This window comes from Hemitrygon akajei, chromosome 20, assembly GCF_048418815.1.
Source record: "Hemitrygon akajei chromosome 20, sHemAka1.3, whole genome shotgun sequence".
NCBI lineage: Eukaryota > Metazoa > Chordata > Chondrichthyes > Myliobatiformes > Dasyatidae > Hemitrygon > Hemitrygon akajei.
The window spans coordinates 11,161,231-11,185,760 of record NC_133143.1 but is presented as its reverse complement, the minus strand read 5'-3'; the positions used below and the strand labels follow the sequence as shown (position 1 = coordinate 11,185,760).

Sequence of the window (24,530 nt, the reverse complement as noted above, 5' to 3'; positions counted from 1 at the left end):
TTTATTAATCCTGATGCTGCTCCTGAGGCTCTTCATAAGGAATGGCAGAAGCCAGAATGAAAGATAGCTGGAGGAGCACAAGCTAGCAGGAAGTAGATGAGAGGGGAAAGGTAGATAGTTGGAGAGGGGACTGATGTGTAAAGCTAGGTGATAGATGGAAGAAGGAATCTGATAGTAAAGTACAGTGGACAAAGGAATAAAAGCGGGGGGGAAGAAGGTGTACAGAAGGCGTGAGGGGACCACAGGAATGAGGGAAAACAAAGGGAGGGGGTGGAAGAGATGAAAACAGAGGTGAGAGGTTATTAGAGGTTAGAGAAATAGTTGTTGATGCCATTAGGTTGGAGACCACCAAGGTGGAATATAAGTTTTTGCATCAGCATCTGGCCCTCCTGGGAGTAGAGGAAGCTATGGACAGACTCATTAGTGTGGGAATGGGAAGTGGAATTGAGATGGGTGGCAACCAGGAGATCTGGACTGTTGTGGTGGACAGACTAAAAGTGCTTGATGAAGCAGGTGTCCAATCTGTATCGGGTCTCAATGATTCAGAGGAGGTTGCACAGTGAGCACCAGGTGTAATAAATAATACCTTTAGACTTGCAGGTGAAGCACTATCTCATGGAGGAGAGGAGAAGATATGCCTGATCATTGGATCCCATTGAAGAAGGATGTGTTTGTGGCTGGCAGATGTGCAGGAAATGGAGGAGATGCAAGAGAAGGCTGCATTAATAGTAGTGAAAAGGAAACCATGTGAAGTACACTTGCCTCCCATATCACTATTAAGAGCCCTAAATAGTCCTTCTAGGTGAAGCAATGCTTCATCTGCAAGTCTGTCAGGGTCATTATTGCATCTAGTGCTCCAGTGTAGACTTCTCTACATCGGAGAGATCCAACACAGGTTGGGGGATCGCTTCACTGAGCAACTTTGCTTTGTACACCACAAAAGTCAGCATCTCCTGGTGACCACAAATTTTAATTCCACTTCCCTTTCCCACACTGACATATCTGTCCACAGTTCTCTATTGCCATGTTGAGGCCAGATCAGATTGCAAAATCAACCTATTATATTCCATCTTGGTAGTCTCCAACCTGACAGCATCAATAATGGTTTTGATCATTTCCGGTAACCTCTCCCCTGTTTTTATATGCCCCGCCATTTGTTTTCCCTTATTCCTGTGGCCACCTCACCCCTTCTTTTCTCCTTCCCTCTCACAACCTGCCCATCATCTCCTTTTGTATCCCCATCTCCTTCCCATTATTCCATGATCTACTGTCCTCTCCTATCAGATATCTTCCTCTTATCCTTTCCCAGCTTCTCACATCATACCCTTTCATCAATGCCCCACCTACCACCCCCCTCACACCTAGGTTCACCGATCACTTTGTGCTCCTCCCCCAACCTTTTATTCTAGCTTCTGTCCTCTTCCTTTCCAATCCTGAAGAAGGGTCTTGGCCCTAGACATCAACTGTTCATTTCCCTCCATTGATGCTATCTGCTGAAATCCTCCAGTATTTTGTGTGTGTTGTTCAAAGTTTCAAAAACCTGTAGAATCTCTTGTGTTAGAACTGCCCTGTGCAAGAGCATACTTGTGCAAGGATGATTTTTACATCAGGCTTTAAGAAATGAGTTTGAGAATTTGACTAAGCTATATATTTAAATTACTATGAGCAACTTTATTAAAATATTACAGTTATAGTGTTAACTTACATTTTTGGGTAGTTTTGCATAAGCATGCAATCTTTTCCAAACTTCTTTCTGGAATGTACTGTCAGGGAAGACCTCGGTCACTAGTCCAAGCTCACAAGCTTGAGTGGCTGTTAATTTCTTGTTGAACAGAAGAATTTCATTGGCCTGAGTGGTTAACAGAAATAATATAACTTTGAGCATGCACTGTCCTATAGTAACAAATGGTTTTGAACTATTTAAAAGCAGAAAATGCAAATAAACGACATTTCAATCTTATCACCAAGTTCAAAGTATGTGCAAGTTACTATAATTAATTTGTTACGTGCCCACAGGTTTCATTTACTGTGGGTGTCACATTAAAACCTGACTCAATTTGTGATCTATTGCTGCTGGTACGTAACAAGTTACCTAGATTAAGTTTACTCCTTAACATTTATAACTTTATATGATCATAATTTAAAATTTAAAGTATAAAATATCAGACAGTGAAGCACCTAAAATTATCAGTGTTCTGTAACACGAAGTAACATCTTGTGTGGAATGTACAGAACCTTGGTAAAATAATTAGCTTATATCTGCCATTATTGAAGATTTTTCAAATGTTCATCAGGATAGAAATTATTTTATTGTACATAGAATTTATCTTTTAGGTGCTGGTGTTTATATTCCTTAGAGCCTCCTTTCACCCTATTTCACATTGCTGAGTATTTGTCACCCTCATGTACCTTTCTCCCATACAATGGTGTGGGAAGCGCTGCTGAATATGCAGAACCTTGCCACTGGAGTCAGAACTGGCTCCAAACCAAGATTTTAGTTGACTTTTGCTCCTGTTACCATTGGATCGCCATATCACCATGACAAAGGTAGTACATAAATGTAAGGTTTCAAGATTTTTTTGAACAGAGATCTGCTCCATATAATTAATAAGTGGACATTATTCCTCACAAGGATAAATTTTCACACAATAACACCACTGGATTGATCATCTTACGAGAGAGGAAATCTCCTTTGAGTTAACTCACTCTCATAACTTACACTGCTCAAGACTTTGCATCCACTTCCAACAACCCATTTCTTTACTGATCCTGGTCCTACCAACCCCCTCATTCTCAGCTCCACTCCACTGTCGTCATCTTCAAAAGCTGACTTTTGTCAGGCCAAATGCCACCACCATGAGCTCCCAATGCCAATTGGATCTGCACAAGCTCAGTTGCACTGGAAATATTTATTAGGGCTTGGAGAGTGCAGGACAAATTCTGTCCCATTGACATTCACTGCAGGACACTACAGCTTTGTAGGGTGGGACTACCATGATCAAGTTAGGGTGGGTTATCATATTAACAGGCAGAATGGAAGCAGGAATGAATTTCCAAAAGTGTCCTTCTTGTAATCCCTACCCAACAAGATCTAGCAGGATAGGATCAAGCTCCTTTGAGACATGTCAAACTTCATGCTATATGCTCCAACTTGTACCTAAATGTGTGTTAATAAATGGCTATAATTTAAATGAGTTTAAAATAATAGTTAATTTTTTTCTGTGGAATATGCATCCTATTGGCAAAGCCAACATTAACTGCCAACTTTAAATTTCATATGCCCCTTGTAAAGACTGTATGAAATCCAAATGTTCCCTCTAACTTTTTTCCCCACACAGTTACGCGGACCAACCATTGGTCTGAGCAGGAATATTTTACATGGCCTGAAAACTGCACAGTACTTTTATATTATTATATGAAATTCCAGCCACACGGTAACAAAGGCCATCTTCGCGGGAGCACTGGTGAGCACTTAGAGGGAACACTGGTGAGATGCCTTCTTGATTTACTACAAAATGTGAGTTGAAGGTTCCACAGTGCTAATAGGTTTGACAGCTCCAGAATATTCATAATAGCAAAATATTTCCAATTCAGCATGGGTCAAAGTGTGGGAAATCAATGTGAATAGAAATATTCACACATGTAAGTAAACCATTCAAGGAACTGCCTGCAATGAGATTGTTGCCTCAAAGGAGTAAGTGTAAGAAAAATCCTGGCTGAGTGTTCTACCTGAATTAATGTATCATCATTATTGTGTAGAGTTAATATGGTAGAATTTCAATGTAAACTTATCTAGGCCAAGCTCACTTAGTTCCTGCTGGCTTGGAGGCCACAACACAAAACTTGCTAAAATCAGGATAACTATTCCGAATTGATAGTTCTACTGTATAATAGAATAATGATGATGATTCATTCAGGGAGGCTTAAAGCATAGGAGAAGAATTCAGTCATTTGGTTCATTTGATTTGCTCTGCCATTCCATAGCTGGTTTCTTTTCCCCAGCTTCATTCTCCTACCTTCTTCCCTTAACTCCATACTAATCAAGAATCTATTAATCTCTGCCTTAAATACACCCAATAGTTTTGCCTCCACAGCTATCTGTGGCAACAAATTCCAGATTCAAGACCCTGTGGCTGTAGAAATTTCACAGAATCTCAGTTTTAAAAGGACGTGTTTTTCTTATGAGGCTGTATCCTCTGATCCTAGACTCTGCTACTAATGAAAACATTCTCTGCATATCCAGGCCTTTTAATATCAGTAAGTTTCAATCAGGTTCTCCCTCATCCTTCTGAACTTCAAGTACAAGTTGAGAGACATCAAACATTCCTCATAAACTAAGCCTTTAATTCCTGGGATCACACTTATGAACCACATTCTTGTGAACAGATGGTGTGATTGCTTTGAGATGTAATCTGTAAAGTAGTTAAACAGGAGTTTTTGTTTTAAGATAACTCCAATGAAGCAACAATCGCTTTGGCAATTCTTTCAATCAAAAGGCTCTATATGTTAATAAGAGGCACCCAAACCCTGACTGTGGCCTGACGTTGAGTATGATCCAATTTTGGAGCTATTTATCTCTACCTTCAGCTTGTGGTAGGTCTAATCAGTGAGGAGTGTATATTAGGTAGAAAATTACATTGACAGCAGCAGCACTCTTCAACTGAAACAGCTTATTTATATTTTTAAGCACAGGGTTTTGTTTTAGTCATACTTTGTCTGAATATGCATAGTGGTTTCTGTGGTTTCCTACAAAAAAAAGCAATATGGCTGTGTGTGTTCTCCGACATCCTACACATTGCACCACTTTTAAAATTATGGAGGCTGAGTTTTAACATGTCATAACATTACACAAGTCATATTGCTAAAATGTTATTCTCATGGTGCTGGTTGTGAATAAAAAGGTTTTAGGTCACAACTGCATGACTTACAAGTCAAAAAACAGGATTTGGAGAGGTTATTCATCCTTTTGAGTTTAGTCCACCTTTCAAAACTGATAGCCACATCCTTGACTATAGCTTTCTGTTGCAGAAAATTCCGAAGACTCACAACTTTTATGAGAGGAAGTATCTGCTCACATCTGTCCATGTAGCTGCTCCTTATTCAGGAAGAAGGGGTCCTAGTTATACATTCTCTGGCCACTGGAGGCATACTCCCAGACCTATCCTATCAAATCTCCAAGGATTTTAATGTTTCAGAATTTACCTGCAATTCTTCTAAATTCCAAGAATACAGAGAGTTTAAGGTTGTTGGATTATACTGCAAAATTGTTATGTTCTTTGCAATTTAACTTTCCCAAGCTTGTATTTTATATAATTACCACATATATGCAATTATTCATTTGTTCGGCATGCCCCCTATTGGTTACGGTTCTTTGTATTATTCTGGAAGCTTCTTGAAGAGAGAGAAATTTTGCTTTTGATGTTTCTGTAGCAGGCAATTTCTTTTTTATGAGATTGGGTTGCTAGCTCGATGCTCAACCCAGCACAGATGGAAAGCGTGCACTGGAGCCGGCTGGATTTGAACTCAGGAACCTTCGCTCTGAAGTCTGGCGCTGATGCCACTATGCCACCAGCCGGCTGGAAGCTTCTTGGGTATCCCATTACTTGAATAGGGGTTATCTCTCATCTAAAACTTTGAATGGAATGCCTCTTATAAGACTGTAAGGCATAGGAGCGGAATTAGCCCATCTGGCCCATCAAGTCTGCTCCACCATTCAATCATGGTTGATCCTTTTTTTCTATCTCCTCCTCAACCCCAGTTCCCAGCCTCCCCGTAACCTTTGATGCCATGTCCAATCAAGAACCTATCCATCTCTGCCTTAAATATACCCAATGACCTGGCCTCCAGAGCTGCATGTGGTAACAAATTCCACAAATTCACCACCCTATCAATGGTATAAGAGTAGAGGACATTGGCATTTTTTTTCTCTCCTTTGTTCCTAGACTCCTGCTACTCTTGTTTCCAAATCCTTTGTACCATTAACACTAATAAAATGATCATGAAGCTACAAGTTTTATGTCTCATTCTTGGCTTCTGAAAGAACCTTGGATTAACAACTTCAGAACCCAACAAGATAGAAGATGTGGTCAGTTGTACCACAACCTGCAGACAACTCACCATCGACCCTGTGCACCATAGGACTGTGTACATAACTCCTCCTCTACTCATGTACACTTCGGTACAGCTTCAATACCATGTTTAACTTTGTGGATTATACCACTGGTATTGGGTATTGGCTGGTATTGGTATTGGCTGAATCAAAGTTGGTGACAAATCAGCATATAGGAGGAAGATGGGAAATCTGGTTGAATGGTGCCACAAAAACCTCTCACTCAACGTTAGCAAACCAAAGAGCTGACTATCAACTATATAAGGAGGTTGGAGGTCCATGAGCCAGTCCTCATTAGGGAATGGAGATAGAGAGAGTCAGTAGCTTTAAATTCCTTGGTATTAACATATCAGAGGATCTGTCCCAGGACCAGTACATAAGTATCATCGTAAAGAAGGCACAACACCACCCCTGCTTTCTTGGAGTCATGTTACCAAATCTTTGACAAACTTCTATACAGTGCCTTGAAAAAGTGTTCAGTCCCCACAACTATTTTCACATTCTACTATCTCATTTTTAAAATTTTAAATATATTTGAGGAGGTCTTTTTGAACTAATCTACAAAATACTGTGCATCCTGTCAAACCAAAAGAAAAAATCCAAAACCTATCAACAATTTACTAAAAATTAAATAAAACTGTGAAGCTGAAAAAGTATTCACCCCTGTAATTGCTATGCTAACTTTTCTCAGGTGCAATACTTTATACAACTTTACCAACTCATACAATTTGTTGATGTAGAAAATTGGACAATCACCTGTTTTCAATGAATACATCAGAACAAATACCCTGTAAGGTCCAACAATATGGTAGATATTCAACATACCAAACCAAAATAAAGACAAAAGAACATTCAAGACATGTCAGGGAAATAATAGAGAAACACAAATCTAGGGAAGGGCACAAGACAATCTTAAAGGCACTGAACGTAACTCAGAGCTCAGTGCATTGTGAAAACATGGGGAAAAAAAATCACAGCCACACTGCCTAGGTTAGGTCACCATTCTAAACTTAGTCACCAGAGAAGAATGGCACTTATAAGAGGGATTTATGGACCCCAGGTTGGGTTCCCCTGCTCCAGAGATTGTTGTACATGAAAATCCCAGGAGATCAGCAGTTTCTAAGATACTCAAACCACGCCTTCTGGCACTAACAATTGCTCCACTGTCGAAGTTACTTAGATCACATTTCTTCCCCATTCTGATGTTTGGTCTGAATAACAACTGAACATCTTGATGTCTGCATGCTCTCATGCATTAAGTTGATGGAACATGATTGGCTGATTAGATATTTGCATTAACAAGAAGGTGTATCTAATAAAGTGGACACTGAATATTCATCATTGGCCATTTTCATGCAGCATATTATCTGTGTTTTTAATAAGGCCCATTTCAAAACTGTGGCAGGGACAGATACTTGATTGATAGGATTCCAGCATGGGTTCTATGAAAGATAGAGATAAGATTGGAAAACTATAACAAAGCTGGAGCAGAAAGGAAAGCTGGATATGGGACGGTAGTTTGAAAGAATAGATAACAAAAACTTAAAAAATGATTTTTTGTTCTGTAGAATTTGCTCAGCCTTAGTCTTGCTGCTGCTACCTTAGCAGTCCCCATCATCTTAGGGAAGGTGTAGGATGAGCAGCCTTCCGGACTTTGGCCAAGTAGACTGAATGGTGCATGGAATGTGGCCTGTATTGGGGGAGAAACAGAGGAAAAAATTAGTACTTTGCATACCTCTCCTGGGTAAACCCACTTTTGATCAAGTAACTTTCTGCACAAAACTGCAGATCTTTTAGCAAACAATAATGATTAACTAGGTGGGCAGATATAAAATACTTACTTCATCAGTGGCATAGACTATATCAAATAATCCTAAAATGGTGACAGCAACTCCAACAGCAGGGCCATTAATGACACCAATCAGTGGCTTTGGAAAATCAATGTAATGGCTTACATATCTCCTGTTGATCACAAATTAAGCCACATCTGTCAATTTTTAAGGTTGTTTATATTTTAACAAAGTTTAATAAATGCTACAATAATTACAATATCTCAAACAATACATGAAATATTCAAACATTATAGATTTAATAGTTATGAAAGACAAAGTAGCGCATCATGCTCAGAATGTATTGCTGACTTTCCAATGTATACCTGAGTTAAAAGTTGTAAAAACTTTTAATGCAACCATATTCTATTTTAAAATAATATACTCTTGTGTATCTATAGCAAATGTCTCCAGAATATTTTCATTGTCATCCTTTACTTACTTTAATAGTGCTGCTGCATCCGTGGACATCTGTTCCATACCTTCTGGTCTAATATTAGTGAAGTTAGACAAGTCATTCCCACTACAGTAATAATCCCCACTGCCTGAAAATTAAGAAAATGTGTTAAATTACATGCAATGTTTTTCAAAATTCATTAGCTTAAAAAAGCTGGCCCACAAAGATCACAAGGTTGCTGGTCAGCTCAAGTTTGACCATTCCAGCCTTCCTGACAGTATCACTCCCTATCTCCTTAATCTCCTCCAACCCTAAAGAATATTCTGGGATCTCTGGACTTCCCCAACTCTGGATTCCTGCTCATTTTTGATTTTTATAGTCTTGTCTCTGGCTGTTTAGGTATTGGGTCTGGAATTCCATTTTCAATCAACATCCTTCCCTTTCTACTTCTTCATACCCTCTAAGATGTTCTTTAAAATATACAGTAGATCCTTAGCAAGACCTTAGCAAGATCCTTAGCAAGATCGTTACCTGATGTGGCTTACTGAAAATTCATTTGATGCTGTACATGAGAAGCATCTTAGGATATGTGGGAAGTTATATAATTCAAATTGTTATTCATACAAAAATATCTCATTTATGTTAAAAGATGCAAGAAGTAATCAGTGTTTTTTATAAATGCAAATTTATATTTGTAACTGATAAATATTTATACTGCATACTTAATCATTCCATACAAGTTCGGAGAGCCGTCAAGCTCACTGAATCTATGCAATCTCTCAGTTCAATCCCATTGCTACTTTTAGCACTTCTAGATATGGAAGGACACTAATTCAGCAACTGAGATAGGACAGCTAGTGATTACAGGGTGATTCAAAGAAAAGACTAAAGAAAAGACTATATGTACAAAGAAATTGTCGTGGTGAAACTTAAAGGCTTCTTTTCCTTCTATAAAAGCTACTTATCTAACCATACAGTATATAGGCCAAGTGACACTTGCAAGGCAACATATAGTAGAGAATCTTGACTGCTACGACATTTTTATTTTGAAACAGGATCATTTAATAATGATTTTAATGAAACTGAAAATGAGTTTATTTAGGTTAAATAGTTCCTACACTGAAACATAAATCTGAGTCTGGTGTAATGCTTTATATCTTAATTTTAAAAAATACTGAAAGGTAAAACTCATTGGCTCCAAAGTTAAATAGGCTCCTTTTTTGCATTTTAACTAGTTCACATATGCAGTTCTCCCTATTTTCCCTTTTGTCTATATGCTTGAAAGGTCATTTATCCCTTTGGCATTTTTGTTAACCCGCTGATGTATATATTAACTGGTAGGTATGCATTTGGGAAACAAAATATCAATACATTTAAAATAACACTTGAAATATTTTAGTTTTTTTGGAGAACATTAAAAGTGTTTAATCATTACAAATTCTTCCCTTTGTAACTCAGCAAGTCAGGGAAAGAAATAGAGTTAACCTTTCAGCAGAACTAGGGAAAGTTAGCGATAAAACAAGTCTTAAAGTGCAGAGAAAGAAAGGAGAGAACATGGAAAGCATTGTTGTAGGTATCCCTCCTCACAGATTCTGCCAGACTCTGAGTATTTCTTGCATTTTCTGAATTAAACAATATTTCCTTGTAATTTTTAAATGTTTGCCAGGGTCAAACTTAAGTGCAAAATTATAACAATTGCATGATCTACATATGGCAAACTCCCTTAAAAATTAAGCTCCAGTAATTACCTGCAATTATAATAAAGGTCTTTAAACCTTAATGCATTTTATTTATTCATTATCCAGTGCTATATGTTAAATGCTACTAAAATACAGGAAAATATTTTCAGATAACAGACACATTTCTGATACTCTTCAAGGAGAGCCAGATAAACACAGACAGTATCAACCTGAAACTAGTTCTCTTTGTTAAGAAAATATTTAAAATAATTAACAGTGTAAAAATTGAGAAGGGCAGATACACACCATTTTTGTCACAGCGTCCGGTTGTATCACTGCTTTGTGCTTACTTAACCCAACACCCCTCAATTTTAATAGTTCACTCCATCTGTTAGGTTGGCATCTGCTGCACTGAATTGGTACTGAAACTTTTTGCATAAAACAGTGCTCAAGTACAGTGACAAATTTTAACATTGTTTCAGTATGGGAAGCAGTTGGCCTCAGTAAAACAATCCTATCCTTTAAGCAACCTGTTTTACCCTTGAACAAGCAGTGTTTGATCCCATTCGTTTTATCAGGTAGCCTCAGTATATAGGCAATCTGGACTCACGTAAGGATTCGTTAGCATGCTTATATGGTTGACATAGAACATCTAATATATGAGTATCTGGGCTGTGTATTTCAGTGGTCCCCAACCACTGGGCCGTGGATCGGCACCGCAAAGCACGTGCTACCAGGCCACGAGGAAACGATATGATTTGGCGATATGGAATGATATGAGTCAGCTGCACCTTTCCTCATTCCCTGTCACGCTCACTGTTGAACTTGAACGCATGCAAAGTCATTATGCACGCGAAGTCATCAGTTGCCTAAACGCAGTGATACCCTCGCGCCAGGGATCACTGGTTGGCCTCGGGTAACCGGCCGCCTCATGCAGCCAGTAAAAAGTGCCGTTGCTACTCGTCTGGAGCACGGACAGATGGGCGCCGCCTCTAAACCTGTTTACCACACTGAATGTTCATGGGGAACCCGGTACTAAAATATTTGCTGTTCGCTTTTGGTGTAAGCTGGAATGGTTGTTATTTTTCACATTGTAAATATCAAAGCTACCCTGTCCTGTGTCACTCTCATCATTATCAGATACTTTCATCAACATGCAGTTCAGTACTCTTTTTGAAACTGCAACTTGACTTCTTAATCTTCCCTGTGCAATCCATTTATTTTTGTCTGTTCAACATGCTCTTTGTATGTGTCCAACTTTGCTGTATTTTCTGGAAGTTTCACCTTTAAACTTGCACTAGTCTGTTATATGTGAGCCACTGCCACAACAGTAACACATTTTTACAGCCAGGCAGGTTTCTGTTTAGAGATTGCAATTTTGCTCATGGTCACTTTCATTCCTGACTGTAACTCAATTGAGTCTCCAGCTGTGGTTTCCATTGACAAAGCGATTTCAACTGCTCTTTTAAATGTATGTTGTGCTTCAGTTAGGAGCCAATTTTGAATGCTTTTTTCTAAGATTCCACGAACTAACAATCTCTCAGTGCATCATTAAGCTCATCACTGAACTCACAATGCTGAGACAATTGCATCAATTTAGTCACGTCTGCTGAAATGGACTCCCTTCCTTTAGATTCCGTGTATGAAACCTAAGGCGTTCTACATCAACTAAGGTTTCAGTTCTAAATACCACAATACCATCAAAGCTCATTTCAGATGGTTTGGTTAGAGTAGTCAAATTTCTCAGCAAACTATATGCTCTTCCATCCAATGCACTCGGCAAAACTGGCACTCACTTTTCATTGGGTATTTGTCAATGAAACACCCAATGAATTAATGCTCCATTCACTTAGTATACAATATCCAGTTATTTTTCCGATGTAGCCAACCATGTTTGCTCTTTTTAAAAAAATTTATGATGATCACCGAGTATTCACTGCTTATGAACCCATGAATTCTTTCGTTTCCTGCCTTTTAAAAAAACTCTAACATTTCTCTCCTCTTGTAAAGAAAAAACTCACACAGCAACGTAAAAAACAAAATCAAACGTCTTGCTGTGCTTTTTAAAAACTTCAATTTGTCGCTGCACTTAAACAGCTAGGTAGTCCTCTCTGGTTAATTTAAAACTTCCTCGGGATAATTCCTCTGCCAGGCTTTTCCTCGGTTTGATCACGCTGACGGGCAACCCTCTGGCCTTCTTGTCTGTAGTCGCCTCTTCCACTGTCTGATACAGTTGGATCCCATCTTGATAAAACACTCAAAGTTTAGCAGGGTACGGAGTTTGAAATCTAATCCTTTCTTGCTTTAGTATTCGCTTTACTTCAGAGTATTCTTTACATTTCTGCAGGACCGCAGGGGCTAATCTTGATCGAAATATATTAATTTACCGTCTAAAAACACCCTCTTTTAACCCCAGGCCCTTCGTAGAATCTCCGCCTTGGTACTGTATTGAAGGAATTTAATTACTATTGGGCGTGGCTTATCTTCTCTGTCTCAGGTAGGCTGCGGGACGATCGCACGATGCGCCCTCTCAATTTTCAGCTCCATGGTCGAGGGAAGCTCCAGTGTGTCCCGCAGCAACTTTCCTACAAACTCCATCATAGACAAACCCTCCGCTCCTTCGGGAATGTTGTATATTCTGATATTTTTCCGCCGTGATCTTCCCTCCAGGTCAAGCAGTTTACCTTCTTGTTGATTTAATATTTTTATCGTCTTACTTAGCATCTGTTCCATGTTTTGCATGCAATCTTCCACCTTCTCAATTCGAGTCTCTGCCACCGCTATTTTTTGATTGACGTTGGCGAGCTCTGACTTAATATCATTTAGCTGCTGTTATATATCTTTTTGGAACTCCCATATCTCTTTCAGAATTTTGATACTTGTCACTTCGCCTGAATGAGGTCCATCGTCAGCCTCACTAGCACGCGGTCGGGTAGGAGAGCCACAGGCTCCGCAGTGTCGCTTTTTAAATTTCCATTCTTTTTCACCATTCTTGCCCCTCTTATCAGTTCAAATACTTTTGAAAAATTCTATATTTGATAGCTTAATGGGGCAAAATATGTGTTTTTCTGGAGGAGTTATTGACTTAAGCTGCCATTCTCGATGATGACGTCACCGGAACCCCCAGGGTAGATTGATCTTATGGTAGGTAAACAGGTTGGCACAACATCACGGGCCAAAGAACCTGTAATGTTTATGTTCAAAGTTGGGACTTCACTTAACCATGTTTATCCATACTAATCACAGTTTACATCAAGCCTGAAGTATTTCCATTTAGGGTTGCCAAGGTCTAGTTCTGAGAGAGTAATTTAATGTATAAAGTGAAGTCAGTTAAAGTCATAAAGCACCACAGCACAGAAAAAGGATCTTCAGCCCATTCCACCTAGACCCATCAACCCATACCTGCATCATGGCCCTCCAAACCCCTTCCATCCATGTATTTATCCAAATTTAGCTTAAGTGTTGAAATCAAACCCCCATCCACCACTTCTGCTGGCAGATCGTTACACACTCTCAGCACTTGTGTGAAGAAGCTTCCCCTCAGGTTTCCATTAAATATTTTACTTTTCACACTTAACCTATGACCCCAAGAATAACTACAATTTTTTTTAACCAGTTTCATTCAAGGCATTTTGTTCTAATTATTCCATAATATTGTCTCCTTTGTATCCAATGGAATGCCTGTATATGATAAGCTTAGAAAAAAAAATCACAATTTACAAAGTAGGTTACAGTCACAGATACAACTATCCATTCACTCACACTTGCGGACACAGATAAAGGTAACTTACTTAAGTGGATAATTAGTGAATGCTCACATTCCTCTTTTTAAACTGAATACCATAGCAACACAGTAAGAGCACCATTAAGACATTTTTTCTATCTTTGGTAGAAAAAAAAAGGTCTTGCATTTTTATGGTGCCTTTCATGACATTCCAATACATCTTACAATTGATCCTCTGAACTGTAGTCAAATTCTGCACAGCAAGCTTTGAAAAGTATGAAACTTAATGATTAAGTGATGTTCTCTGCACACTCAATGGCTATTTTATTAGGTACACCTGCTTGTTAATGCAAATATCTTATCAGCTGATCATGTGGCAGCAACTCAATGCATAAAAGCATGCAGACAGGTTCAAGAGGTTCAGCTGTTGTTCAGACCAAACATCAGAATGGGGAAGAAATATGATCTAAGTGACTTCGACTGTGGAATGACTGTTGGTGCCAAACAGGGTGGTTTAAAGATCTCATAGACTGTTGACCTCCTGAGATTTTCACACACAAGTCTCTGGAGTTTACAGAGAATGGTGCAAAAGACAAAAAAAAAACATCCAGTGAGTATCAGTTCTATGGGTGAAAATACTTATTAATGAGAGAGATTAGAGGAGAATGGTTAGACTAGTTCAAGCTGACAGGAAGGCTACAGTAACTCAAATAAGCACGCATTACAACAACGATGTGCACAAGAGCATCCCTACATGGACAAGTCCAACCTTGAAATGGATGGTCAGCAGAAGACGACTAACATACACTAAGTGGGAACTTCTTCAAACCAGAGTCATTGGATCTTATGCACCCATCTAAAGAAATGCAATTTCAATAGTGCAGAACTTGCTTAGCCATGTACTGGGGTTCAAGTCTTTGATGTCAGACGAATCCACAACCTTCCATCTTGAAGGGTATTACTAATTGACCCACAATAGCACTTGTTGCACACTGTGACAGCACTATTACTGGCCAGAATGGAGCAAAATTGTATAATTGTAATGACAATTATGGCTGGAGACATCACTTAAGTAATTAGATTAATTCAACAAACAAAATATGTCCATTAGCCTTCTCCACTAATTTAGCTTGAAGAAATAATTAATTAGGCTATTATGAGTATTCCCAGCTCCTCTTCAAATACTACAAAAGTTTCTTTTGCTTTCACCTGAACAAACAGATTTTAATTAGTCATGTGAAGGAAGGGACACATACTGAAATGTAGACCTAGATATTGTGCTCATATCCTGGAACAGAACTCAAATGTATTACAAATCCTGTACTCTAAGGACAGAGACATACAATTCAACATTTTAGGTTATTTCTAGTGCAAAATTCACAACTTATCCCTCAAACAACTGTTACTTGCAACAACTACCAGTGCATAAATTGATCACCATCCATAGAACATTGAACATGCAATGAAAGCTGGGGAATAAATAGAAGACCTTTCTTCCTGCTTCTATTAATGATTGATATCAGTGGTCTAATATGCTATGTAGTCTTTGTTGGTGCCAAATCTCCAAAAATAAATTTAACAGTGGCATGGAAATACACGGAAGAAGGTACTGAATAAGAACTTAACCTGTCATTACAGTCAGTGTAGAATCATCATTCGCAGCTTGTTTCAGTGCCTTCATTATTTCCTCATACATCTGAAAGAAAGATGATATTATCAAGAACTTATTGAACAATGGAAAGAAATGGGTTGATGTGTGTAGTTTAATCTTAAGATCTACTTGGCAAAAGTGAAGTACATTTTATTTTTGTCATTCATCAACATCCTGTTTAGAAACTTTAAAATCATGTATGTAATTGCAAGTTTTACAACTTTCAAACAAAACTTTAATCATCTATGAAAAGGGATGAGGTGGTCTGGTTCTGTTCCTATTTACAGCAAAGTCATGTAGGGGATGTCTGATGCTGTAAGTTTGTATTCACCCTCTTCTCCTCTGAAGCCCAGACTGGAATCCAATCTAGGCTAACATCAAAGCTATATTTTGTAAGACTAGCAGAATCTTGCAACAACACATCAAAACTCTCACTCGTCCAATGGCTGACTCGAATTAAAAGCACCATGGTCACATAAGTGATAAATGTAGCCTTCTTTACACATTAGAAATCTTTTAATGATAGGTCACAATTACACTGCCAGTTACACTGTATTATAACACCACGTTTAACATGAATAAGGATAAGGACAGAAAAAAATTGTAACAAACTGAGATAGGGAAAGCAAAGTCTGATATTGGTTTCTAAAGAGCAGAAGCTCCTGAAAATAGTTTAGATTTTATACAATCCAAGAGAAGCTCAATTATTGAATTGAACAGCACAGAATAAAGTGTCAACCCGTGTCAACCCTTTAAAAGAGCTCAAGACTTAGTTTTACATTGCAAGTCTTTCCTCATTACATAATTTGTATTCCTTTGCAGATTTCCTTTTGAAAGCTGTTGAAAATTTGCAAACTGTGGTCCTTTGGAAAGTATGCTCCAGATCACAATGACTTAAAAATATAATCTGTTCTCTAGTTTTTTTCCAAAAAGTTATATTGAAAGTCGTCATCCAGTTAGTAACTCAATTACCTGTGAAAACAGTTTTTCTCAAAGATACTTGGAAAAATGCCCATCTGTCTGGCAGGCAAATGTGTTAGACCAGAAGCTCATGCTAATGCCCTGGTTCATATTTTTACTGTTATGCTGTATGTATTTCATTTAAGCAGTTCTGTGAGAGCTGCTTGTTTCAAGCTTAGTTTGGGTTATTGTTGAAGAGAAATGTGTGCCATCCAATTAGGATGGTGGAATTGAAGGGGAGGTTTCCTCTGGTGAGGGACACTAAGGTTGGGCTTGGGGGTTTTCTTTTGGTTCGAGGGAGGATGAAGAGGGAAGACACTGGAGAGCAGAGGTTGTAGGATTCAACATGGAGTGGGACCGTGACTTGACAAAGCCGAGGGTGAGATCGATTGAGGATCGGTAACTTGGGGAAACCGTGAGCTCCAACTTGTGCACATTAGACTGTTTCATTAAAATGGGCTCTTTTCTTTGTTCTTTTCTTTACTAAACATTTAGTCAAATTAAAAATTATAAAGATAAATCTTTTAATCGTATGCAGTGTACTGTCTGTTATTTCATGGCACTAATTTGTAACAAGGTAAGGAATTACACAGCATCCACACAATCTCATAAGTTTGCTGGGGCCGGAGATAGTCTTCCCTAGAATTATGCAGCCAAGGAAAGCAGGGTGTTTCATACAGATTAGTCATTACATCAGTACCGTAAAGTAGGATAGTAAAACTCAGCAGAGGACACTGGCAGTAGCTCAGCATTATTCTTGGCAGCATCACACAGAAGCAGGAATGCAGCAACTCAAAATAAATGAATTTGTACATCAAAAATAGCAGTCTCCATTACATTAAAAAATACGTGTTCAGGTACACTTACATACTGAGACAGCACCTAAGTTGATAGTTAAGGTTAAAGTCTGTCCCGAGCCTTTGTGGTTCATCAGGCCGGTGCTAATGCCAGTTTCTGTGGCGTGAAGCGACTGAGAGTATGAGACTCCCCCCCCCCCGGACGCCAGTCTATCATGAGGTTAACTCCCAGCATCCATTTTCAGCTGGGTGGACTGGAGCAGTGTGTGGTTAAGTGCCTTGCTCAAGGACACAACACGCTGCTTTGGCTGGGGCTTGAATGCACGACCTTCAGATCGCTAGTCCAACGCCTTAACCACTTGGCCACGCGCCACACACCTAAGTTGCAAAGAGGTCAAAATGTGGCTCTCAAGGGATTCACACAGGTTAAACAAACAGGTGAAAAGGTCACAGTTGAAATATAACAAGGGGAAGTACAGCATCATTCACTTTAGACAGAATATATCCTAGGATGGGGTGTTTTCTTATAGAGGAAGACTGAGAAGAATGGGGTTTGTCCAGTCTGGAGTTCAGATAAATGAGAGGGCTCGCTGGGATAGATGCTATGGATCTCTAAGATCATTTTTCAATCTTATCCCATTTAAAAATACTCTTGCTTTTTCTTATTAAAGTGAATGAGCTGATTTTTTTCCATATTCTATTTCTCTCCCAAGTTCTTACCTATTCTGTTACGTAGTTTATCTATGATCCCTTTAAGCGTCTGCATCTTCCTCATTCCTTAAGACTGCTATCCACTATTATATCATGAGCAAACAGTAGATGCCCTCATCCACATCATTGATAAGGATTGGGAATGGCTAGGACTTTTTCTCCACTCAAATTGATTTCCAAACTTCTTGATTTTCCAAACAATTCTTATTCTTTGGGGTTGGAGAATAACTCTAAGTGGGAATGTAAAAATCTGCCTCTACATGAAGGCAGAACCTTTTCTTTGTATAATCTGTCCATTCCCTGGTCAAACTCTGGTCATCAGTACTCATTTTGCTGCTCTGCACTTTGCCTTGTCCTTTAACGCTCTAAGATTTCACCTCACCTGTACTCTTCCCACTTGCTCTTTAATTCAAAGCCTGCTGCACAGCCTTAGTTATTAAATTCGCTAATATTGTCCCAACTTGGTTTATTTGAAGCCTACATTCCAGTATTGGTTCCAGTGCCCAAGGGATAGAAACCATTTCTCTGATACCAGCCTTTGAGATCCTTTCAATTCTTTGATCTATTGACCTGCCCGATTGCATGTGGTTCAGACAGTAATTTTTAACATCACCTCTGTTCATAACACTTTATAGATTAACTTTATTTGTCACACGTACATCTAAACAACAAAACATACAGTGAAATGTGTGTGGCTGAGGTCTTATGTGGCTGCTCGAGTGCAATCGATGAATACTAACCATAGAAGCCTTACTTGCCATAAGTATGTAGCCTCCATCGGTCATGGTCGACCATGGGTACTGCGTCTCTGGTAGTCACCGGTTTGTTCAGCAGCTTCAACTGTGGCTATTGAGGCTGATCTTAGAACAGCAGGCTCTGCCACAGTTGCTGCATGAGTAGGGCGTTGTGAAATTGTTGTCCGCTGTGCTCTCTGCTCCTCGAACTGACGCAGGATCACTCTTTTGCCTTGCTCTAGGTGTTGCTGAAGAGTACCTCGCCATTTGTTGCGGTCATCTGCTGCATCCTCCTGGCACTCTGTTGATTTTTAAGGCTTTCATGTCGCGCTTGCAGAGGTCCTTGAAGCGAACATTCCTCTTCCCTGTTGCTAGATCTCCGTACAGGAGATTCCAATTCCAAAGTGGCCAAGACAAGATGGCCAGGAATTGTTATCAGCTCCCACTCTGACATTGAAGTCACCGAGGAGAACAAGATTCTCATCACTGGGAATATTCCTGACAACAGCTTCTAATTTGTTGTAGAACATGTCTTTTGCCTCCGACGTCAAGTTCAAGGTAAGAGAATACACACTGATGAAGAGTTACTGGGCCATGATTGGTGTATAGGTGGAGAGTCATAAGTCGCTCTGATCCATTTTCTGGTGGCTCCACCATTTGCAACAAGGAGTTCCTAACTGCAAAACCCACTCCACATTCGCGGGGCTCGTCTTCGTTCTTTCCCTGCCAGAAAAATGTGCAGTCCCTTTCCTTCAGTGTACCTGAATCAGCCAAACGTGTTTCTTGTAGGGCAGCTGTATCTACCTTGAGCCTTAGTAGCTGATTGTTAATGACCGCTGTTTTTCGTTCATCTTTGACTTCCTTGAGGTTTTGGACAAGTCCAGTCATCATTGTGCAGACATTCCAGCATCCCAACTTGAGAGGTGTTGTCTTATTTGATTTGTTTTCTTTCTTGTCTGGTGCAGTAGCTACAGTCAGCTTTAAGTAGAATAATCCATTATCCCCACACACCCAATGAGGAAGACTGCCTGTGGTGGGACAGCACCTTATTGGGTGGGGGCTGCCCAGCTTGAGGTGGGCAGTGGTCTCTCCCTCTGTCGGAAGCAATCCCTGGCGCCATGCTCTAAGCCAGTCAAACATTATTGACTTATAACCGGTAACTGCTGCTTCCCGTGTTTGTCTGACACTATAAAGCAAAGCTTGAGTGGCCTCTCCAGGGCACAAGCCAGGGTTAACGAGCCCCATCTACCCGGAGCGACTGGTTTTAAGGCACCAGTGGCCCGCCTTTGCCACTTAACCTGTCAGTGAGACACACAACACCTCCGTCAGGCATAAGAACTATGCCACACATGAAGGCCAGGAGTTGGACTTGGTTGTCAGAGGCTGTTTGAGACGCACGCCATGAGCAGCATTTGTTTAGTTGTGGGAGCTCGTCCCCACTACCACCCTTTGGCTATGACTACCTTTGGATTGTAGTACTATTTATAGTATTCTAATTTGTTCTGTATTTCATTTAAATAGATAATTTGTTAGTCAGTTTGACTTCTTTTATACCTTTTTTATTATTTCCATGAAACTTCAGCTAATTGGGACAGTGACTTAATTGGGCCAAAATGTACTGGTCCTGATGTGTCCCAATTAACTGGAATCCACTGAATATAAAAAACACTCCAATATTTTAAACAATGGAGCCTACACTATAAAGAAATGATAGCACTATATATTGGCTGTACAACCACTATTTCCACTTGTAACAACTTTGACTTTTAATGACAAGTTTATTCAAATATGCTGTTCAATGGCAAAGAAAACAGTATAATGAAAGCTAACTCTGCCATCAATCTTTGAGTTTTGGCACTTGAGTAAGCACCTTCCTAAAGTTGTGTGCCAGATAAGCTTTAATAACTTTAAATGCCATTTATCAGTTATCTTAACAACAAATCTGAGTCTGAATCACTTTGTTGAGTGCCAGTTCTGTATTAGCTCCCAAATGAGAAAAGTAACTAATAGAAACATAGAAAACCTACAGCACAATACAGGCCCTACAGCCCACAAAGTTGTGCCGAACATGCTCCCACCTTATAAATTACTAGGCTTACCAAGAGCCCTCTATTTTACTAAGCTCCATGTACCTATCCAAAAGTCTCTTAAAAAAACCTTATCGTATCCGCCTCCACCACCGTTGCCGGCAGCCCTTTCCACGCACTCACCATTCTCTGAATAAAAAACTTACCCCTGACATCTCCTCTGTACCTACTCCCCAGCACCTTAAACCTGTGCCCTCTTGTGGCAACCATTTCAGCCATGGGAAAAAGCCTCCGACTATCCACACGATCAATGCCTCTCATGATTTTATACACCTCTATTAGGTCACCTCTCATCCTCCGTCGCTCCAAGGAGAAAAGGCCGAGTTCACTCAACCTATTCTCATAAGGCATGCTCCCCAATCCAGGCAACATCCTTGTAAATCTCCTCTGTACTCTTTCTATGGCTTCCACATCCTTCCTGTAGTGAGGCGACCAGAACTGAGCACAGTACTCCAAGTGGGGTCTGACCAGGGTCCTATATAGCTGCAACATTACCTCTCGGCTCCTAAATTCAATTCCATGATTGATGAAGGCCAATACACCATACGCCTTCTTAACCACAGAGTCAACCTACGCAGCTGCTTTGTACGTCCTATGGACTCGGACCCCAAGATCCCTCTGATCCTCCGCACTGCCAAGAGTCTTACCATTAATACTATATTCTGCCATCATATTTGACCTACCAAAATGAACCACTTCACACTTATCTGGATTGAACTCCATCTGCTACTTCTCAGCCCAGTTTTGCATCCTATCAATGTCCCGCTGTAACCTCTGTCAGCCCTCCACACTATCCACAACACTCCCAACCTTTGTGTCATCAGCAAACTTAATGACCCATCCCTCCACTTTCTCATCCAGGTCATCTATAAAAATCACGAAGAGTAAAGGTCCCAAAACAGATCCCTGAGGCACCCCACAGGTGACTGACCTCCATGCAGAATATGACCCATCTACAACCACTCTTTGACTTCTGTGGGCAAGCCAGTTCTGGATCCACAAAGCAATGTCCCCTTGGATCCCATGCCTCCTTACTTTCTCAATAAGCCTTGCATGGGGAACCTTATCAAATGCCTTGCTGAAATCCATATACACGACATCTACTGCTCTTCCTTCATCAATGTGTTTAGTCACATCCTCAAAAAATTCAATCAAGCTCGTAAGGCATGACCTGTCCTTTACAAAGCCATGCTGACTACTCCTAATCATATTATACCTCTCCAAATGTTCATAAATCCTGCCTCTCAGGATCTTTTCCATCAACTTACCAACCACGGAGGTAAGATTCACTGGTCTATAATTTCCTGGACTACTTCTACTCCCTTTCTTGAATAAAGGGACAACATCCGCAAACCTCCAATCCTCGGGAACCTCTCCTGTCCCCATTGATGATGCAAAGATCATCGCCAGAGGCTCAGCAATCTCCTCTCTCGCCTCCCACAGTAGCCTGGGGTATATCTAAATCCGGTCCTGGCGACTTATCCAACTTGATGCTTTCTAAAAGCTCCAGCACATCTTCTTTCTTAATATCTACATGCTCAAGCTTTTCGGTCTGCTGCAAGTCATCACTACAATCACCAAGATCTTTTTCCATAGTGAATACTGAAGTAAAGTATTCCCTGCTATACCCCTGCTATTTCCTCCGGTTCCATACACTTTCCTACTGTCACACTTGATAGGTCCTATTCTTTCACATCTTATCCTCTTGTTCTTCACATACTTGTAGAACGCCTTGGGGTTTTCCTTAATCCTGTCCGCTAAGGCCTTGTCATGGCCCCTTCTGGCTCTCCTAATTTCCTTCTTAAATTCCTTCCTAATAGCCTTATAATCTTCTAGATCTCTCGCATTACCTAGCTCTCTGAACCTTTTGTAAGTTTTTCTTTTCTTCTTGACTAGATTTATTACAGCCTTTGTATACCACGGTTCCTGTACCCTACCATAACTTCCCTGTCTTATTGCCATATTTCTTCCGTACTTTTCCCTGAGAACCTCTGTTTCCAATTTAAGCCTCCAATTTCCTGCCTGATAGCCTCATAATTCCCCTTACTCCAATTAAATGCTTTTCTAACTTGTCTGTTCCTATCTCTCTCCAATGCTGTTGTAAAGGAGACAGAATTATGATCACCATCTCCAAAATGTTCTCCCACTGAGAGATCTGACACCTGACCAGGTTCATTTCCCAATACCAAATCAAGTACAACCTCTCCTCTTGTAGGCTTATCAACACATTGTGTCAAGAAACCTTCCTGAACACACCTAATAAACGCCACCCCATCTAAACCCCTTGCTCTAGGGAGATGCCAATCGATATTTGGGAAATTAAAATCTCCCATCACAACAACTCTGTTATTACTACACCTTTCCAGGATCTGTTTCCCTATCTGCTCCTTGATATCCCTGTTACTATTGGGCGGCCTATAAAAAACACCCAGTAAAGTTATTGACCCCTTCCTGTTCCTAACTTCCACCCACAGAGACTCTGTAGACAATCCCTCCATGGCATCCACCTTTTCTGCAGCCGTGACACTATCTCTGATCAACAGTGCTACTCCCCCACCTCTTTTGTCTCCCTCCCTGTCTTTCCTGAAACATCTAAAACCCAGCACTTGAAGTAACCATTCCTGCCCCTGAACCATCCAAGTCTCTGTAATGGCCACCACATCATATCTCTAAGTACTGATCCACGCTCTAAGCTCATCCACTTTGTTCACAACACTCCTTGTGTTAAAATAGACACATCTCAAACCTTCGGTCTTAGCACGTTCCTTCTCTATCACCTGCCTATCCTCCCTCTTGCACTGTAATGGAAACTGATCAGTGACAGTTACTAGACCTATGAAGAAATGTTTAGCAGAGGAAGAAAATGAATTAGGTGGGGAGAAGGAAGAAAAGGCGGGGGAGGCGGTGGGTTGTGGTGAGTAGAGGGGAGTGGTGAGGAATTGGTGTGGAATCTTCGAAGCAACAGGGGGAAGCTGGAAGAGACAGGAATGAGGTTGAAACTGAGGGGACAGAAGGAGGGAAGACAGGAAAAAGAGGCAAGAATGGACTTAGGACAGCAGGGAAATTGTGCTGGTCTGATTAGTAATGAGGAGGGGCAAAGAACTGGCAGATGAACTGAATAAGTATTTTGCATCATTGTGGAAGACACTATTGGCATGCTAAACATTCAAGTGTGTCAGGGTACAGAAATAAATGTAGTCGTATTACGAAGGTGAAGCTACTTGGAAACAGACAGGCCTCTAGGTAGAGTCACCTGAACAAATGGACAATACACTAGTATTCTGAAAGAGGTAGCAGAAGAGATTTGGAAGCATTACTTGTCATCTTTCAAGAATCACTAGATTCTGGAATGGTTCCAGGGAACTGGAAAATTGCAAATGTCAGTCCAGTCTTTCAGAAGTGAGAGAGGCAAAAGGAAGAAAATTATAAACCAGTTAGCTTGACTTCAGTGTTTGGCAAGATGTTATTGGCGGTTATTAAGGATGAGGTTTTAGGGTATTTGGAGGCACACGATAAAATAGTAAGAAGTCATGGTTTCTTTAAGGGGAAATCTTGCCAACAAACCTCAAAAATCACAAAAATACAACTGCAGATGCTGTGGATCAAAGAATACTTACATAACGCTGGAAGAACTCAGCAGGTCAGGCAGCATCTGTGAGAAAAGAGTAGCCAACGTTTTGGGCCGAGACCCTTCATCAGGAATGGGGGGAAGAGAGGGCCGAAGCCCAGTAATAGAGATGGGGAGGGGGAAGGGCTAGAGGCACCAGGTGGAAAACCAATCAGAGGAAAGATAAAGGGGGGAGGGGGAGGGGATAAGCATGAAAGAACTGTAGAGATAAAGAAGCAGTAAGT

At 40.2% G+C, this 24,530-nt stretch overlaps 1 protein-coding gene across 2 annotated transcripts in view; it reads right to left on the bottom strand.

Moving 5' to 3' along the window:
* The window catches only part of eci2 (enoyl-CoA delta isomerase 2), a 137,969-nt gene that overhangs the window by 3,068 nt on the left and 110,371 nt on the right, over nt 1-24,530 (bottom strand). For both annotated transcript variants that reach the window (XM_073073038.1, XM_073073037.1), the window contains 5 exons: nt 15,365-15,434; nt 8,381-8,483; nt 7,951-8,071; nt 7,710-7,799; nt 1,706-1,849 (listed from right to left, as the gene is read on the bottom strand). In XM_073073038.1, coding sequence (XP_072929139.1) covers nt 1,706-1,849; nt 7,710-7,799; nt 7,951-8,071; nt 8,381-8,483; nt 15,365-15,434 — 528 coding nt within the window. The remainder of the gene's footprint in view (nt 1-1,705; nt 1,850-7,709; nt 7,800-7,950; nt 8,072-8,380; nt 8,484-15,364; nt 15,435-24,530) is intronic.